Source organism: Rutilus rutilus (assembly GCF_951802725.1).
Source record: "Rutilus rutilus genome assembly, chromosome: 1".
Taxonomy (NCBI): domain Eukaryota; kingdom Metazoa; phylum Chordata; class Actinopteri; order Cypriniformes; family Leuciscidae; genus Rutilus; species Rutilus rutilus.
Genome location: NC_140209.1, coordinates 51600002 through 51615095, shown reverse-complemented (window position 1 = coordinate 51615095; position 15094 = coordinate 51600002). Strand labels below are relative to the sequence as shown.

Here is a 15094-nt window from a genome sequence, read left to right as displayed (position 1 = left end):
CAAACACAAGCAGAATTTCTATTAAATTATGAAGAGAGGACCATTTGATTTGATTTGATTTGATATCTTTTATTTTGAACATGTAAATGCAATTAAAAAAAGAAAGAAAAAAAAAATCTGAGAAAAAAATAATAAACTCCACACTTCCCAGTACTTAAAAAGAAACCTCTATTTACATGTACAAAAAGGAGTAGGAAGAAGTAAAACTAATGTACTCCTACCCCTTTATACCCCTACTACTATATTTAAGGCAATGGCTACAAAATAATAAATCTACAGAGATAATAAATCTATAATCAATGAAAATATATATTCAAAAGTTCTATTCACATACATATATTACACCTACACAGCAATATTTATACACATACTATAAATTATTCAATATAAGCTCAGGTTATTGTTAGCACTGTATTTCTTTGTACCTCTGGAATATAATTTGTTTCCACATCTTTTTAAAATGTAATATGTTTGAACATTGCTTTAACTCATTATTTAGTTTATTCCACAATTTAACACCACTGACAGATAAACAGAAACTTTTCCTAGTAGTTCGAAAACTGGGAGTCTTAAAATTTGACATTCCCCTTAAATCGTAGCAGATGAACACAGATGTATTTTATTATAAACTTCCACTTTAATTACAGATTAATAACATTGCTATTTAGCACATTTAAAACTTGCCGGAAGCAATATTTGCTTCTTGGCTTGATTGTTTTGTCATACAACAATGGAAAGAGAATTATTCAATAAAAGGAGATAATAGTTGTGCTCTCCCAAAAATGTCATTGTGAGTGGTATTTTGTTTAATTAGCATACAAAATATGTTATTTGTTACCAGTCACCTTATAGGCCTATATCTGCATTTATTTTGAGTCACTAAGACTATATTATTATTATTATTATTATACTTGACATTCACACAAAAAACTTTTGAAGAATTTTTAAATGTGAAAACTTTTTTTTTTTTTTTATATATCTGTAGACATTTTTAACAATGGTACCCGTTTTTTTATAAAAAAAAAAAAAATTGGATGGCCATTTTTGTTGAAATTCAAATCCTCAGCCCTCAGTTATTAAAATGAATGCCCTCTTATTGCTTTAAATTGCACTCAGTGTGAGTGTGAATGTAACTTTAGACTGCAGAAGAGCTGGAAGAGAAAAATCCGACAGTAACTTCTGTTTTTGACAAATCAACCCACTGCATGATGTTATAAGAGCTTAAAGACTGTTTCAAATTCCTTGTTGAATACTTCCTTCAGCCTAGAGGTCATTCTACTGGAGTCATTATCCTACAGAGAAATGAGAGAGAGAGAGAAAGCGAGAGAATTTAGGATATAAAAGACACCAAACGTAAAAAAATAACTCTTGCAACATTGGAAAAAGTTGCATAAATTTTAAATAAAACTCACTGCGGTGGAGGTGCAAAAGTTGTTGAAAATGTGTCTAATATCTGAGACAAACTCTTGCACTGTTTTATAATCATTATTCTCCAGCTCCAGCTTCACTCTGCCCAGCATCATGGGACCACAAATGTTCTTACGGTATCCTGGAACCTGAACACCAGCAGTGCAGACGTCACATGAGTGTACATCACATATAAGACCTTTAAATAATGACAAAGAGACAGATGAAGCTGCTAAAGATGAGATTTACATTAGTGCAGGGGTCAGTCATGCAGTCATGTAGCAGCTGTAACAGCAAACACTGGCAGTGCTGGAAAAAAAAAAAAAAAAACAGATAAGTGTGTGTGTGTGTCATCTGTCACTGTATCATGATCACACTTGACAACATTAAAAGCCAGGTGTAAATGCACTCAAGACCCACTCAAATTAGATCACCGAAAACAGATGCTGGTCGCAGTTAATGAAGGTGTAAATGCTAATGAGCTTTTATAATCTCCATTCAGCTACGCAAGTAATATGTAATAAGGTTATGCTTTACCTTCTCTGCCTCCAAAACTGCACTATGATGGTTTACTCACCTGATCAAACATATTATTAATTATTTCACTGGATTACATTTGGAATCTTGTTTTTTCTCATTTCTCTCAACCTTATGTAATATGTAAATGGGAATTTGCATTTTGCCTGGATATGCGTAATCGGATCTCTAAACGATCACACAGGAGTCAAACTGGATGAGGGTGTAAATGCCATCTGGCTAAAAATATCCTACTCACCCCAAAAAAAAGATAAATGTCCCTTTTTCAGGATGCTGTATTATGTAAAGATAATTTTGTAAAATCCAAATAAGCTTTACAGATCTTTCCTGGAAAGGTTTTAAACAATGTTTTTCAAGCTTGTTCGATGAACCATAAGCAGTTATTGCACCTGTGGAACAGTCCTTAATACACTAATGCCTGGTTTTACAGACAAGACTTAAGTCTAGTCCCAGACTAAAATGCATGTTGAGCTGTTTTAACTGAAAGCAACTTCCACTGACATATCTTAAAATATATCAATGCCATTTTTTTATCTCGAGATTCACACCAGTAATGTTTTTATAGGCACGTTTATAAAAGCTACTTGAATACCCCAATTGAACTAAGGCCTAATCCTGGATTAATCTAAGCCCTGTCTGTAAAACTAGGCCTACAGGAGGTAGACAATTTAGGTCACAGTTAATAACTTAAAGGTACTCTACACTATGTAACTTTTTTTGTTCAAAATTAACAAAATGTAAACAATGAGTCAATACATAATAACAGTAAATCTGGTTAAGACAAAAGCAATGTAGACCTGTCAGAATAGTTTTCTTCATATCCGTAAATAGAGAATGTGACATTGGCTTGGCTTTTTGGAGATGGCAAGAACTGAGGGATTGGAAATGTTGTAAAAGTGACGCGGAGATGGTGTTTTTATCACTCAACAGGTGAGTAAGGTATTTTATTGAACAGATAAACTCCCATATGTAGCTCTTTAACAGAGTTCATTGTAAAGTATTATCTATTGTGAAGGGTCATTTCATTATGGTTGTTGTAGCGCTGTGCTGGAATTTATTTTTAAGGAAGTACCGTGTCTATTAATGGGTAAAGCTACAGTAACGTCTTCAGCTAATAGCTTGAGATCCTTGCCATATAAACTGGTTATATCTCTCATTAGTAGTGACTATATTATGAGCACTAGGATAATCTCTCTCTCTCTTTTTATATATATGAGAAAGAACCATATTCATCTGCACACTCACGGAGAGCCGAAGTAAAACCAAAACCATGTTCTTCCACAAAATGCATGCAGTTTTGTTTTTTAACTGCTATAGAGGCCAAAAGTTATATAGTGTACCTTTAGGGACACTAAAGAGACCTTTCTACGAACTCTGAAAATCACCAGGAGAAAGATTCTGGAGGCTCCCTGATCACCTGTGTGAACATGCCATATTCCTGCTGCAGGAGGCATGAGGACTGCAGACGTGAACAGAGCAATAAACTGCAATGTCTGTAATGTAAGATGCCTAAGACAGTGCTACAGGGAGACAGGAAGGACATCTTTTTTACCAGTGTGTACTGAGAGACTGGACTGCTCAAAACGTCCTGTTGGGTCTTTCGACTGGAATCCTCCATATTCTTTATCACACAGAATGTGCAGCTCCACTGGCTTCAGTACAGACAAAACACACAATATTACACACGTCAACTGTTTAGTTTGACTAAACCAGGTAAAGGTGTTCTCTCTCTCTCTCACCCAGGTGAGTCTCCATCTACAGCTGGTAGGTGACAGTGTGAATGAAAAGCTCGTGGACATTTGTCACAACACACGAGATCTCCCTCAGAGTCACACACAAAGCACACGTCATCATTCTGCTGGGACAAGAGTTCATAAAGAAATAAAACATTTAATGAATTCTGAAAAGTTTGGTGGACATGCTGATATTCTGACATGGTAATTGTGAGATGATGATGTCTTACTAGGTATTGATCTGGTTCTTCACAAATCTCACAATCACAGGTTATCATATGCAGTTCCAAAACTCTTTTCTGGAAAGAATGTGAGAACGGTGAGTCAAATTTTTAAATTTTAGTTTTAAATGTGAATTTTCTGACATTTTTACCATTATAAGCTTTCCTAGAGGAATCCCATTGGTCACAATGTCTTTCCTCCATGTTCCATCTGGTTTGTTCAATATAGTGAAATCCCCTGGGCTCAGCCAGAAGTCTTCTGTCCTTATACATCTCCCACAATACTCTGGGATGACAACATTGAACCATACTCTGTACCATAGTTTAAGAATTTCTTATAGCTATGCATCATCACAAAAAGTATTTAAAATGTCTGAATATCATTGCAATAGACACAAAAAATAAAATTAAGTGGCACCTGCAATTGTGACAGAGACTACCTTGGCTCAGTGACTTTTAATCAGCTGGCATTTTGGTGATTTGTAGTGTACATGTACTCTACTATAGGAGTAGTTAATCAGATTAACTATGGACATGTTTGACTAAGCGTGTTTTTGTCTGAAGAATATATCGATTGCTTTTCACTTAACTATAAACAAGCCATTTCTGTAGCATATTTTTCTTAAAGTATGTTTGTGCTAGATTTCTTTTGAATAAATGACACTTGGTTTGATAATTGTATCCAATACAATGACAATCAGACATTTTTAGGTGTGCGTAAAGTGTCCAGATACTTTTTGGAGCCACTGTAGTTATAAATGTAAAACATATTTGACCAACACACAATATATTAACATTTATAGTAATTCATTTAAGAAATGTGCCCACTCACACACCTTTGGCAAAGCGAGATTTGTGCAGGATGCCAGAGCCAGAACCACAGGTAACAGGTAGGGTTGGACCTTCAAATACGCTCAGGTCAATACCATCATCATCATCAAGATCAAAAATGTCACTGACATCATCGCTGTCAGCATCACCATCTTCATTGCCATTGATACTCCCCTCTGATTCTACAACAAATGCACACACACACTATATATATATATATATATATATATATATATATACACACACACTATATATATATATATACACTCACCTAAAGGATTATTAGGAACACCATACTAATACTGTGTTTGACCCCCTTTCGCCTTCAGAACTGCCTTAATTCTACATGGCATTGATTCAACAAGGTGCTGAAAGCATTCTTTAGAAATGTTGGCCCATATTGATAGGATAGCATCTTGCAGTTGATGGAGATTTGTGGGATGCACATCCAGGGCACGAAGCTCCCGTTCCACCACATCCCAAAGATGCTCTATTGGGTTGAGATCTGGTGACTGTGGGGGCCATTTTAGTACAGTGAACTCATTGTCATGTTCAAGAAACCAATCTGAAATGATTCGAGCTTTGTGACATGGTGCATTATCCTGCTGGAAGTAGCCATCAGAGGATGGGTACATGGTGGTCATAAAGGGATGGACATGGTTAGAAACAATGCTCAGGTAGGCCGTGGCATTTAAACGATGCCCAATTGGCACTAAGGGGCCTAAAGTGTACCAAGAAAACATCCCCCACACCATTACACCACCACCACCAGCCTGCACAGTGGTAACAAGGCATGATGGATCCATGTTCTCATTCTGACTCTACCATCTGAATGTCTCAACAGAAATCGAGACTCATCAGACCAGGCAACATTTTTCCAGTCTTCAACTGTCCAATTTTGGTGAGCTCGTGCAAATTGTAGCCTCTTTTTCGTATTTGTAGTGGAGATGAGTGGTACCCGGTGGGGTCTTCTGCTGTTGTAGCCCATCCGCCTCAAGGTTGTGCGTGTTGTGGCTTCACAAATGCTTTGCTGCATACCTCGGTTGTAACGAGTGGTTATTTCAGTCAAAGTTGCTCTTCTATCAGCTTGAATCAGTCGGCCCATTCTCCTCTGACCTCTAGCATCAACAAGGCATTTTCGCCAACAGGACTGCCGCATACTGGATGTTTTTCCCTTTTCACACCATTCTTTGTAAACCCTAGAAATGGTTGTGCGTGAAAATCCCAGTAACTGAGCAGATTGTGAAATACTACAATATTAATATAATACACCAACAACCATGCCACGCTCAAAATTGCTTAAATCACCTTTCTTTCCCATTCTGACATTTAGTTTGGAGTTCAGGAGATTGTCTTGACCAGGACCACACCCCTAAATGCATTGAAGCAACTGCCATGTGATTGGTTGATTAGATAATTGCATTAATGAGAAATTGAACAGGTGTTCCTAATAATCCTTTAGGTGAGTGTATATATATATATATATATATACAGTGAGGAAAATAAGTATTTGAACACCCTGCTATTTTGCAAGTTCTCCCACTTAGAAATCATGGAGGGGTCTGAAATTGTCATCGTAGGTGCATGTCCACTGTGAGAGACATAATCCCCCCAAAAAAATCCAGAAATCACAATACATGATTTTTTAACTATTTATTTGTATGATACATCTGCAAATAAGTATTTGAACACCTGTCTATCAGCTAGAATTCTGACCCTCAAAGACCTGTTAGTCTGCCTTTAAAATGTCCACCTCCACTCCATTTATTATCCTAAATTAGATGCACCTGTTTGAGGTCGTTAGCTGCATAAAGACACCTGTCCACCCCATACAATCAGTAAGAATCCAACTACTAACATGGCCAAGACCAAAGAGCTGTCCAAAGACACTAGAGACAAAATTGTACACCTCCACAAGGCTGGAAAGGGCTACGGGGAAATTGCCAAGCAGCTTGGTGAAAAAAGGTCCACTGTTGGAGCAATCATTAGAAAATGGAAGAAGCTAAACATGACTGTCAATCTCCCTCGGACTGGGGCTCCATGCAAGATCTCACCTCGTGGGGTCTCAATGATCCTAAGAAAGGTGAGAAATCAGCCCAGAACTACACGGGAGGAGCTGGTCAATGACCTGAAAAGAGCTGGGACCACCATTTCCAAGGTTACTGTTGGTAATACACTAAGACGTCATGGTTTGAAATCATGCATGGCACGGAAGGTTCCCCTGCTTAAACCAGCACATGTCAAGGCCCGTCTTAAGTTTGCCAATGACCATTTGGATGATCCAGAGGAGTCATGGGAGAAAGTCATGTGGTCAGATGAGACCAAAATAGAACTTTTTGGTCATAATTCCACTAAACGTGTTTGGAGGAAGAAGAATGATGAGTACCATCCCAAGAACACCATCCCTACTGTGAAGCACGGAGGTGGTAGCATCATGCTTTGGGGGTGTTTTTCTGCACATGGGACAGGGCGACTGCACTGTATTAAGGAGAGGATGACCGGGGCCATGTATTGCGAGATTTTGGGGAACAACCTCCTTCCCTCAGTTAGAGCATTGAAGATGGGTCGAGGCTGGGTCTTCCAACATGACAATGACCCGAAGCACACAGCCAGGATAACCAAGGAGTGGCTCTGTAAGAAGCATATCAAGGTTCTGGCGTGGCCTAGCCAGTCTCCAGACCTAAACCCAATAGAGAATCTTTGGAGGGAGCTTAAACTCCGTGTTTCTCAGCGACAGCCCAGAAACCTGACTGATCTAGAGAAGATCTGTGTGGAGGAGTGGGCCAAAATCCCGCCTGCAGTGTGTGCAAACCTGGTGAAAAACTACAGGAAACGTTTGACCTCTGTAATTGCAAACAAAGTCTACTGTACCAAATATTAACATTGATTTTCTCAGGTGTTCAAATACTTATTTGCAGCTGTATCATACAAATAAATAGTTAAAAAATCATACATTGTGATTTCTGGATTTTTTTTTTAGATTATGTCTCTCACAGTGGACATGCACCTACGATGACAATTTCAGACCCCTCCATGATTTCTAAGTGGGAGAACTTGCAAAATAGCAGGGTGTTCAAATACTTATTTTCCTCACTGTATATATATATATACACACACACACACACTATATATGATTTTGTATAATTATTATACGGACCAGAGCTGGAGTAGAGAAGCTGTCTCCTGCCCTGTGAAAAACAGAAAAGATGCGTGTCAGAGATGTGGAACATGAGGACAGCTGTACAATTCCCTCAAAAGTACATATACAGTACATAAAATCACATCTAACCTTTCTTTTTCTGAACCTGTCAGGTGAGGATTCAGGAGAGTCATTCTGTGCAACAGACAGACATTAAGTGAAAACATATTTTACAACATATGTTGTGACCTTTTATATACAGTATCTATATATACACACACACGAAAAAGAAAGTACAACCTATTATACAACTCTATGGTTTTTCTATGGTTAAATTCTTTGTTATATATACCTGCAACATTTTAGCCGTAAATTAATTATAAACATTAGCTAGATTATGTTCACTACCCGTGTCTTGTGATGTACACTGTAAAAAATTTCTAACCCTCCCAAATCAAAAATTTCAAGTGACCGATAACATCTAAATTTTTCAATTGGCCCAAGTGAAATTCTGTAAATTATCAAATTAAATTTACAGATTTTCACTTGGGCCAATTGAAAAATTTAGATGTTATCGGTCACTTGAAATTTTTGATTTGGGAGGGTTAGAAATTTTTTACAGTGTATGTTTATGCTTCAATTATTAAATAATAAATTATGTTTTTTTCCAAAACATCTACTGCATGTCATTATGTGTAGTGAGTTGGCTCGCGCAATTTATGTGGTTCCCGGTAAAAATAAAATAAAAATCTTCCTCAGAAAGTCCCTGCTCGTGGGGTAGTACCATAGGCTGTAAAAAAATATGGACGTAGTGTCCGTGACGTCACCCGTAGGTTTCTGAAGAGCATTTTTGAAGCCCAAAGTGGGCGAAGCCGGCCGACGCCATCTTGGTAGGGTGTCACCGCGCTTCACTCTCAGATAACCGAAAATGGGCAAAAAGGCGGGATTAGCTGAGGTGACGTGACGGCTAACAGACAGCAGAAAACGGCTAGTAGGGACAGCAGCGGCAATCCACCTGTCACTCAAGTGGCCACGCCCTTAATTATGCAGAAATAAAGGCTTAATATAATTTAAATGGATGAGTTATAAAAAAATGTCACCCCCCTCACAGATGTCATGAAGGGCAAAATGTAACTATATTATAGACCAAAACCACTTTTTGCACCAGGCTGTAAACACATTTTTTTCTGCTGTAAAGTTGGGCATTTTAACATGTGGGGAATATGGGATTGACTCTTTTTCGCTGTCTCTAGCGGCCAGTTGATGAATTGCAAGTCACTTCCGTGTTGGTTTCAAGAGAGAGACTGGAAGGTTGCCGCTTGGGTAATACTTTTTCAAAGTTTAGGAGCTTTCGGGGGTGGGACTTGGGCACTGAACATGCTGATTGGTTGAGTTTATGCAGCATTTTGATTGGTTGACTCCATGCAGCATGTTAATTCAACCACCATTTTTCAAAGTCTGTTGCGGTGAGTGCAGTAAGAGTTGTTTGCTATTCAAATCAACAATGGAGTTTAAAAAACACGACTGATGGACCAATGATGAGGTTCAGACTTTGTTAAGATTGTAAGCGGAGGACAAAACCCAGCGGGAACTGAAAAGTCACATGCAGTCCTAATCGGACTAATTTGCTTAATCTACACGGTACTTTAGACCGCGATGGAAACGCAGACAGCAACAGGTCTGGGGGGATAAAAGTTCCTGGGACAAATAGTTTCGGGTAATTTAGGTGGAAACGCCACTATAGTGAGTATCAATGCTCCCTGGTTTTCATGGTGCAGTGTGGGACTTTTTAGGGAGTGAACGTTTCAGTGAACTGTAAAGATTTTGCGATTGAGACAGCCCTTTTTTTATTTTTAAATAATTTCTAGCCTATTATTGTCCCTGGTTCATTAAGGTACTCTTGTAAGAAAGTATCAGTGACTAGGACAAACTTTAAGTATCACCTCAATCTAATCCTGTTTACATGAAATAAGCCTGCTCCAGAGCATGTTTGAGCTTACAGACCATTGATATGACAGCATCTCTGGAATGAGCTTCGAAGAACCTAACAATCCTAGATCATGTTAAATCGTCAACACTGAATTCCAGCTAATTGAGATATCCAAGCACGAAGAATGGACTGCTAAGAACCAGATAATTTTTTTTATTATGTCTTTATACATAAACCATAGATTTCTAAGAGGGTGTACTTTCTTTTTCACATGATTATTTATAATTAATCATTATAATCAGGATCTAACCTTCCTTTTTCTGAGCCTGTAAGTAACTGGAGAGGATCCAGGAGAGTTATTCTGTGCGACAGTCATGAAAATATAGTGTGAAAATATATACAAGATATTTCACAACATATATATTTATATAAAAATCATGTTTTGGGGTTATATTTGTGCTGGTATTGTGGAAAAAGTCTTCTCCTCTTTGCATCAAGTTCCAGATGCCAAAACAAAGACAATCCTAGTTGCACAGTTCATAACCAATAATCTCAGTCACGGGTGTTGTTTTTGGCTCATCTTCAAACTCTTGCTACAATTATTTCACTATCTTCTTGTTTTCTTTGTAAGGGTGGCGGACTGACAACTGGTCTATTTTTTTGGTAACGTGTTAAAACATAATATACAGTTGTAATCAAAATTATTTAACCCCAATTGCAAATCAGGTTTATTGGCAAAATGAACAGACTTGCAGCTGTTTGCAATGAACAAATCAAACAAAAGTAATTGGAAACACAACAAGTGTTTCAAGTGGTTTCCCCAAATTTAACTGAAAATGCAACTTTAAATGACTTCTGCAGTCTCAAAATTATTTAACCCCTTCATGGCAAGCATCTTTAGTACTTAGTAAAACACCCTTTTGCTGTTATGACCTGCTGCAAATGAGATGTATAACCAGACACCAGCTTCTGACAGCGTTCCTGAGGAATCTTAGCCTATTCCTCATGAGCAATGGCCTCCTGTTCAGTAATATTATTGGGTTTGCGTGCTTCAACCGCCTTCTTCAAATCCCACCTGAGATTTTCTATGGATTTCAAGTCAGGTGACTGTGATGGCCGCTGTAGTATCTTCCAGGACTTCTTCTGCAACCAAGCCTTGGTGGAATTGGAGGTATGCTTGGGATCCTTGTCCTGCTGGAAGGTCCAATGAAGCCCATGCTTCAGCTTCCTCACTGACAGCATGACATTTTCTCTTAGGATTTCGTGATACTTCAATGAATCCATCTTGCCTTCCACACACTGCAGGTTTCCAGTGCCAGAGGATGCAAAGCAGCCCCAGAGCATCACTGAGCCCCCAACATGCTGAACTACAGTAGGCAGAGTGTTCTTTTCTAGCATGTGCTTCATTCTTCTTCCTCCAGACATACCGCTGATTCATAGGGCCAAAAAGTCACTCAATGGTTTTTCTGAACCTGCCTTCTCAGAAATTTGGTTGTAGCCGTTGATGGCTTCCTTTTTCTGCCCCATCCAGGTAATGTAACCACTGCTCATTTAACTTTGAACTTGCAAACTATGATTCCAACTAGGGCTGCAGCTATCGATTATTTTAGCAATCGAGTATTCTACCGATTATTCCATCGGTTAATCGAGTAATCGGATACAAAATATTTCGGTAATAAAAATAGATATAAGTGAACAAAAGCCTTTAAAATGACTTAACATACAAATATATAATAAGCAATAATAATAGGTTCAAATAAAGTATGAAAGTGTTTTTCTTTTTTTACATTGTGGAATACACCTGTTAGGTGCTTTCATCGATTACCCCTTAAGGTAACCGTAGCTTTCAGCCAGAAGCAGCTATCATCAGGTGGTACCCAACCTTCCTTGAGTGTTTCAGCCCTTAACCACAACACTATCCAGTTGGTGGGTCGGCAGTGGTGGCCAAATCACTGCCCATCTGCTCCTGGCTTCCAGCTGTCCAGCTCTCTTACTCCATATTCAGCATGAAGCTCGTTCAGCCTAAAGCTGACAGCTGCCAACCATGCTGATTTGGCAGGAAAGCCTCAGCACCCTACTTCCACAGGGAACAGCCATGCCTGCCATCCCTTGTCTTTGCAGTCCTGGATTAAGGCCTGATATTTCAAGGCCTTCCTCTCATGAGCCTCCTACCATGGCACGGTCAGCTCGATTAGGATGATTTTACGGTCTTTGGCTGACCACAGGACGATGTCTGGGCGAAGAGCTGTGTGGACCACTTCCGGAAACTGCAGCATCTTTCTGACGTCGACTCTCATTTCCCAAGAGCTCGTGGCTTGCAGCTGATTGGATTTTGCTGATGCCCTGGCTGCAAAGGGTCTGGCTCCCTCCTTGATGAAGGTGATACTTTTCCTCTCGTCTGTGCGACCTAGCCTCTTCTTGCACCTCTCTTGCTCAAGTGTGTTGGTGAGGGACAGGAGCACCTTGTCGTGGCGCCACCTATATCAACCTTGGGTTAAAGACGTTCTGCACCCTGACAATATGTGTGCTAGTGTTCCCTTTTGACAACACAGCTTGCAGTACGGGTTGTCCCTCAAGCCCCATGTGTGCAAGTGAGACGGTGAAGGAAGGGTGTCGTACACGGAGCGCAGCAGGAAAGAAATGCTGTTGATCCCATTTTGTCCACGCTCCCTGAAATACTTGTTCCACTGCTCTGGACAAATACCTCTGTTCCTCTTGAGCTCAGATTTCTGACTGGACCATGCCTTGCGTTGTTAAAGCTACTAAGTTATTCAATCAAGAGCAGTGAGTGATTTTCTGTTTTTCTATTGTTGTTTGGTTCATATTAACAGCATATATAGCAGTAGGTACAGTACACAACCAATATAAAGTCTTTGATATTCTCACTACAGCTCGTGCCTTGGATACTAATAAATAAAACGTTAGTTTTTGGCAGAGTATCCGAGGCACAAGATGTAGGCTCCACCCTCGTCTGGAAAGCGGAGTGAGGAGCAGCAGCTCATTTTCATTTAAAGATACATGCACAAAAACATTTCCTTCCACTCAAAATTTACAACATGGTATAATAAATTGACTGTGGGGTATTTTGAGCTGAAACTTCACAGACACATTCTGGGGACAGCTGAGACTTATATTACATCTTGTAAAAAGGGGCACAATGGGTCCCCTTTAATATCACTGTGTAGGTGCAAGTTCAGCTAAAGTGAGACATAGACCGTGCAAATCACAGAGGCCTGAAATCATGGGTTCATTCATATCATTGTGCAGGTTATTCTACAAACATATCTTACATGTCTAATAAAAATATTCTATACTATTTAGGTACAAAAACAGCCAAACCTGTTCATTCTGAACCGGAATTTTCTTAAAGGGCAAAAGAAGACCATCCTATTAACAGAAAGAAAATACAAAGCTAGAAGATGTGCTCAGCTAATAATCAACACAGATACGTTATTAATGTTTCAGTTGAACTGACACTCTTACATTTGGATTTACTAATAATTCACTAATAAAATAAACCCCCATGGGCATATTAACAATTACTGAATGCTAATTATAACTGAACTTAAGTGTGCATTGGTTGAAACTGTTAGTAATGAAGCTGTTCTTATGCACCTTAATGAGTTCCTGGAGTGGAGTGCCATTGTAAAAGATGCTGTTCCTCCACTTTTTGCTCCTTTCTTTACCTCCATGTATCTCAAACTCATTGGGCATGAACCACTTGCCTTCACTGAAGATGCACATCTGCACTGAAAACAGAAGTTTATGTACAGTTTATGCAACCAATATACTGGAATGCCTTGTGTTAGAGCATCTGAGTGCGTTCTGGACTTTCAGAATAATGTTTGTCTTATACAAAGAGACTCTGTACTTACTGTTATTATATTTCTCCACATTAAGGATGCCATCTTTATCTCCACATGTGACACGGAGTTCAGGTTTATTTTCAATTATTTGTCTCAATTTCTGTCTGGAGTCTGAAATAAAGGACAAATGTGTGGCATGAATGAGCTTCGGACTGCCCATATTAGAGACAAAACCGTGTTAATTGTATGCCTCAAATCTTTTTAATGAATCGCTCCTCAGTTCATCAAATTTTTTGTATTGTTATGTATTTTGGAAAGCTCAATTGGGTCTTTGGCTTGGCTCTTGTTGGGTGTACATAAGGAGGATGGTCCTGTTTGCTTACAAGTGTGTTTCCTCATCTTTCTTTCCCCCCTTCCTTTTCCTTTCTTTTCTCTCTCGTTCTCACTCAGACTGTGAGAGTCTGTGCTGCTTTCCGGATCCCATTTAGATTCTGATTCAGACTCAGACTCCATGTCCTGACCTGTGGTTCTCAAACACACTAAACATTGATTATACATGTTTTACATGGAAATCGTCATTTTTGTTTATTAAATGCATTTTGCACTTTTAAATAGGACTTGCTGCCTAAATGTGTAATTATGAGTAATTTCAATGGAAAATGTACTTATTTGAACATAAACTTTTTCAATACAACAAATGTACCTGTAATATTGTCTTATATGCAAAATATACATTTTCAGAATAAATTGCTTTTAAAATGACTTTAAAAATTGTTACACTATTTTAATAGTAAATATTGAAATCACTATGTATGGTAAATTAGTTAACCAATTCAGTTTTTAATCTAGACATATCTGATGGACACCATCATATTGTTTACATTATTTTAATGAATGACTGAATTCTCTATGCTGTTTTGTTTACAGAAGTCACCCAAGTCATAAGAAATAATTAAGAAGTTACAGATTATAATGAGACTGAGATCTAATGAATGTTCAAAGCGAGTATTGACAATGAAACAAAACTGAAAGTTACTTCCTGGACTCATTCCTGTTTTGCAATTTGAGTGACAGAGTTAAGACAAAAAAGAGAAAACATCAGACCAGAAAATACTCACAACATTAAAACTGGAATTACCACCAGTAACATTAATGTACTCACCTTGCTGTGTCCACGACTTTGTCTGTTTTTTTTTTTAACGCTCGCTCTCCCTCTCTCTCTCTCTCACACACACACACAGATAATGACGTACACACTATCAAATTGCTTTTCTTTTAACATGCTCTATACCTAACCACACCTTCCAGCAGCTCTGACTTTGCTCTGACGTCACTGAGAGACTATTCCACCTGATTACTAACAATAAAAATAAAACAAACTTAAGGGGAAAAAGACTTGTGCATCGTTCAGAACTGAATTGAATTTTTTTCAGTCAATTCCTGAATTTGAATTGAGTTAGCATGCAGAATGAATTCATTCAAATTTTAGT

At 38.5% G+C, this 15094-nt stretch overlaps 1 protein-coding gene across 3 annotated transcripts; it reads right to left on the bottom strand.

Annotated features, from left to right (window-relative positions):
• Nucleotides 1-51: 51 nt before the first annotated feature.
• On the bottom strand, nt 52-14859 carry LOC311303178 (nuclear body protein SP140-like protein). 3 transcript variants are annotated; one of them, XM_084429489.1, is made up of 16 exons: nt 14767-14859; nt 13988-14125; nt 13674-13775; nt 13414-13547; nt 13138-13185; nt 10109-10159; nt 8019-8063; nt 7887-7917; nt 4735-4911; nt 4051-4184; nt 3908-3976; nt 3684-3802; nt 3497-3596; nt 1657-1716; nt 1413-1556; nt 52-1292 (listed from the first exon to the last, which is right to left on the bottom strand). In XM_084429489.1, exons 2-16 carry the CDS (start codon nt 14115-14117, stop codon nt 1212-1214), a joined length of 1425 nt encoding a protein of 474 aa, XP_084285615.1. In that variant the 5' UTR covers nt 14118-14125; nt 14767-14859; the 3' UTR covers nt 52-1211. The 3 variants fall into 3 exon arrangements, with proteins under 3 accessions (XP_084285615.1, XP_084285613.1, XP_084285614.1); XM_084429487.1 differs by lacking the exon at nt 14767-14859 and having other exon boundaries at nt 13988-14304; XM_084429488.1 differs by lacking the exon at nt 14767-14859 and having other exon boundaries at nt 3684-3799; nt 13988-14304.
• Nucleotides 14860-15094: the final 235 nt, after the last annotated feature.